Here is a 4,979-nt window from a genome sequence, read left to right as displayed (position 1 = left end):
ACTTCCCCCGTGTACTGGCATCTTGGGGCTGGTTCCCACCAGTCCACCCTGCCCTAGACCCGTGCTCTGCAGAAGAGCCAAGGCCCCACTTCCCAAGGGCCGTGATCAGGAAAGAACAGAACGGCCTCTTCAGTCACATGCTCATACCAATGGAATTTAAAAGCTCAAGTCAATCCGAGCCTGTCCACAGGAAGCCTCCCCCGCCCCAATCTCTACCAGGCTCCAGTCCATCCTCCACTGCCTTGATGTACTAGAATCGGCTCCAGATGAGAACAATGTGCTAGAACGGTTCCTAGCAACCTAGAAAGGTTGGCACAACCATAGCTGTGCCATAATGGGTTTTCCTGGTGTGAGGCTATGACAGAATGTGAGGGCAGGCCTGGCTTCTGTTCTCTTGTTTATAGCTATGACCTCAGGGGGAATCTGCCCTCTCCCCCTCCACACTGCCAACACCTCTCCTACCCAGGTCCCCCGGCCTGTGCTTCCTGGAAGAGGTAGTAGAAGCATCCTGAAGCCAATGACAGCTGAGAAGGAAGGTGCATTTAGCAGCAAAGCAGCACCTTGGCCTGTGGTCAATACCTCCACACAGGTGGAATCAAGTGAGAATGTGCACAGCCAGGGCAGACAGAGGCTGCTCCGAGCGTGGGAGGCACAACCCTCCCAGGCAGCTCTGGAGAACACTTTCAAAAGACTGAAACTTAATACCATGGACCCCAGTGGTTTCCCTATCGTGTACTGGCACGGGGGAGAAGCAAAATTATCTCGGCAGAGGGTTAATGAAGAAAGGCAGGATATTAATGAGCATCTGTGAAGGCTCTCTCTTTCTCTCCCTCAAGCCTAAGGAAATAAGATATTTGAGTGTTGAGAGGGGTACAGAGAGAGAGAGAGAGAGAGAGAGAGAGAGAGAGAGAGAGAGTGAGAGAGAGAGAGAGAGCTGGTAGGAACACCAAGAAAGACCTGCGACTGCTGGTTATATAGTGCCCTGGCTTCCTTGCTTGAGGCCAACAGCATGTGCCTGTCTGTCGCCAGGCGAACCCGGGACCCACGTGGGGCAGAGAGAAGACTGGTTTTCAGTTCCTGCGTGGTCAATGTGTTGGGTGTGTGACTTCCTCCTAAAGGTCCATTAGGAGGATTCTGGGATCCTCTACCGCTGCCTTGATTTTTCGGAGGAAAGTCACAGCCTCTCTGCCGTCGATTAGCCGGTGATCATAGGTCAGTGCCACGAACATCATGGGCCGCACCTCCACCTTGCCTCCCACAGCCACTGGCCTATCAAAGATGGCGTGCATGCCTAGGATGGCAGACTGAGGGGGGTTGATAATGGGTGTTCCAAAGAGGGAGCCGAAAACACCTCCATTGCTAATGGTGAAAGTACCACCATCCATATCTTCAATGGCGAGTTCATTCTTCCGGGCCTTCTCTCCCAGTTCAAAGATGGTTCGCTCAATATCTGCATAATTCATTGTTTCCACGTTCCTGATGACGGGAACCACCAGGCCCCGTGGGGTGGCCACCGCAACACTGATGTCAATATAATCCCTATATACCACCTCTTTGGTTGTATCGTCAATCACTGCATTTACAACAGGCTGTTCCTGCAAGGCAAAGGCTGAGGCCTTCACAAATGCCGACATGAAGCCCAGTTTGAGGTTATGTTTCTTCAGAAAAGCATCTTTGTGCCGGGCCCTCATATCCTGGATGTTACTCATGTCAATCTCATTGAAAGTCGTCAGCATTGCACATGTATTCTGGGCCTCCTTCAGACGCTGAGCAATGCGTAGCCGCATCCTGTTCATTTTCTCCCGATGTTCTGTACGCAGACCTTTACCAGCTCCTGGCTCAGCTACTGGAGCAGCAGTGGGTTTTACCGCAGACACTGGTTTGCTAGCAGAGGGTTGTGAGGGTGAGGGCACTGGCGGCATCTGAGTGGGTATGGATGCTGCAGGGGAAGGAGGAACTGCCGATGCTATCGGTTCTGCCTTTGGGGCTTCGGCAGCAGGGGCTTCAGCGGGCTTGGCCTTAGCAGGAGCAGCGCCAGTTTTCCTGAGTGTGAAAAGAGGAGTGCCTCCTTCTACTTTTCCCCCATCAGGTACCAAAAGAGCTTCAATAACACCGTTTGCTGGTGATGGAACCTGCACGGATGTCTTGTCAGTTTCAATCTCACAAACCACTTCATCTTCTGCAACTGTGTCTCCAACAGCTTTCTCCCACCTGACATCCCCTTCTGTGACAGATTCTGCAAATGCTGGGGTTTTTACTGTAATCACATCATCCTTGCACACAGCTGTAGTTCTGAAGAAGCGAACGCTGAAGACACTACTATTGTTAATGGCGATCGTCCTCCTGTCAGGGTAACCTGGTCCCTGACATAAGGAGACCCCGGGCAGGGAGCGTCTCCCGAGAGGGCAGCTCCCCTTCTGGAAGGCGGAGAGCGAGCGGCTGAAGGCCCGGGACACGCAACGGGACCGGGACAGCATCGCGGCGGCGGTAGTGGCGGCGGAGCGGAGGGCGGGCGGACACCGGATATCTAGACTGATATTTTTAAAGCCAGGGTTAGTTATATATACTCTACCCGTACTCAAAGAGCTATATTTATTTGACTACATAGTTCCTTTATGCAACTGCAAGAACAAAAACCTTTATGTCCCCTTTGTTCTTAGGTAAGGCAATATGTACAATACATGATAGTACCGCGTGACTGGAGAGGAAAGTGTGCTAAGAGATTACGGAGAGCTGACTGGTCAGGGAATGCCTAACCAAAAATACAATACTTGAACTGGGCTTTGAAGGGATGGTAAGCCTTCAATAAGACAAGGACAGAAGAAAAAAAATCCAGGTAGAATGGCAAAGGCAAAACCCACAAGAGAAAATTAAAATGTGCATGTTTCCAGTCATCCCACCCAAAATGGATCTCCTCTCCTCTGCTAAACTCTAAGAAAGTGGAAACAAACCAGATGCAGTCCACACTCTCAAGGCTCTCACAGGACCTGGGGGAGCAGCAGCGCAGCCCGCAACAGCGTGTCTGCCTGCGGGTGCTCTGAGCAGCCAGGGGAGCGGAGCCGGACCTAGGTCACAGTTGGAGCGGTGCATGTTAGGAGAGCAGGGAAAGGACCATCGCAGCAGAAGGAGCAGCATATGCAGACGTATAGACATTTCCGTGCAGTTTCTTCGGCTAACGCGTACCAAGCTCTTAACTATTTGCCAAGTACAGGTATTGAAATCTCACTGAATTTTCAAATATCCCTCTGAGGTAGGTACTATCTCCACTTAACAGAAGAGGAAATTGAGACAGAGGGGTTAAGTAACTTGCCCCAGGTCACATAGCTAGAAGGCTAGATTTCAACTCAGGGAGCCCACTTCCTTAACTGCAGTTTCATCACAGATAACCTATGTGGTGAGGGCAAGGAAATGTGGGAGATCTGCTCTTACCAATTCCACAGTTTGGAGAACAGTTATATTTTTCAAGTCCTAAAAGTTATCTGGAAGGCAGTCAGCCTCAAACATTAAGCGTTCAGAACATTCTATGTGAGACACTACCACCTCTATCCTTGGGTCACTGGTATTTCCAGTTGGAAATTGTGGTGGACTACTGGCATGTCTTCTACCCTGAACCTCTTGAGAACTTCTCTCCCCAACCCCTTCCTCTTCAACCACGTGATCACAGTAAGGACTGCCATGTTCTTGTATGACCTCCTTGGCCACAATTGATGGAGCCACAATTGATGGTCACAATTGATGGATCTAGAGCAGTGGTTCTCAACCTTCCTAATGCCGCGACCCTTTAATGCAGTTCCTCATGTTGTGGTGACCCCCAATTTCATTGTTACAAATTGAACATAATTAAAACATAGTGATTAATCACAAAAACAATATGTAATTGTATATGTGTTTTTCCGATGGTCTTAGGCAACCCCTGTAAAAGGGTCGTTCGACCCCCAAAGGGGTCACAACCCACAGGTTGAGAACCGCTGATCTAGAGGTATGCTTGTCCAGGCTTGATTGAACTAGAACTTGGAAATGACAATTGGTGAATCTAGTGAAAGGAGCTGTGAGATGCAAGACGTGGCATCATTGGCCATGTGTCCTCCACCATATACAGGACGTTGCTGCAGTGGTTGAGGGTGAAGCCAACAGGCAGAGAGAAACACCGTTGAGAGTTGGAGAGAGCAGGAGTTCTAAGGAAATTTGAAAGTCTAGATCCTGTTGTCCCTAAGGTCTAGCCCAGCCGTGGGCAAACTACAGCCCGCAGGCCGGATCTGGCCCGTTTGAAATGAATAAAACTAAAAAAAAAAAAAAAACCGTACCCTTTTATGTAATGACTAGGGGCCCGGTGCACGAAATTCGTGCACTGGGTGGCGGGGGGGGGGGGGAGTGTCCCTCAGCCCAGCCTGCCCCCTCTCACATACTGGGAGCCCTCAGGCGTTGACCCCCATCACCCTCCAATTGCAGGATCGGCCCCTTGCCCAGGCCTGATGCCTCTGGCCTAGGCGTCCGGCACGGGCAGCGGGGACCTGCAGTGGCAGCGGGGGGTGCTGCGATCAGCGGGCTCCGCCCCTGCCCCTGCAGGATGCCTCTGGCTGAGGCGTCCGGCCCTGGCAGCGGGGACCAGCAGCTGCAGCGGCCCCACGATCGTGGGCTTCGCTTTAGGCCCAGGCAAGGGACCCCTAGCTCCTGGGACTGCCAGCTTCGACCGTGCCCAGCTCCCATCGCTGGCTCCACCCCTACTTCCTGCTATCACTGGCCAGGGCGGAAAAGGCGCCTGATTCTCTGATCATGGCTGGGGGGCGGGGCAAAGGCGGCCCCAGGGCCGCCTTTGCCCCGCCCCCCAGCTCTTAGCTCCCCCCTGGGTTTCCGATCACTGTCAGTGGCAGGGGGCTTCTTCCTGCTTTCCCTTTCGCCTCCCTGCATTGTGCCTACATATGCAAATTAACCGCCATCTTGTTGGCAGTTAACTGCCAATCTTAGTTGTCAGTTAACTG

General features: G+C 52.0%; 1 protein-coding gene across 1 annotated transcript; it reads right to left on the bottom strand.

Annotated features, from left to right (window-relative positions):
* Window positions 1-904: 904 nt before the first annotated feature.
* On the bottom strand, window positions 905-2,521 carry LOC132238506 (dihydrolipoyllysine-residue succinyltransferase component of 2-oxoglutarate dehydrogenase complex, mitochondrial). Its single transcript, XM_059704015.1, has one exon. The coding sequence runs from the start codon at window positions 2,475-2,477 to the stop codon at window positions 1,113-1,115; it is 1,365 nt and encodes a 454-aa protein (XP_059559998.1). The 5' UTR covers window positions 2,478-2,521; the 3' UTR covers window positions 905-1,112.
* Window positions 2,522-4,979: the final 2,458 nt, after the last annotated feature.

The sequence above is a fragment of the Myotis daubentonii genome, chromosome 7 (genome assembly GCF_963259705.1).
Source record: "Myotis daubentonii chromosome 7, mMyoDau2.1, whole genome shotgun sequence".
Taxonomy (NCBI): domain Eukaryota; kingdom Metazoa; phylum Chordata; class Mammalia; order Chiroptera; family Vespertilionidae; genus Myotis; species Myotis daubentonii.
This window is presented reverse-complemented; position numbering and strand designations above follow the sequence as displayed.

Excerpts from the sequence above, each read along its gene's own strand:
- LOC132238506 (XM_059704015.1), bottom strand. The coding sequence starts at position 2,477 with ATGCTGTCCCGGTCCCGTTGCGTGTCCCGGGCCTTCAGCCGCTCGCTC.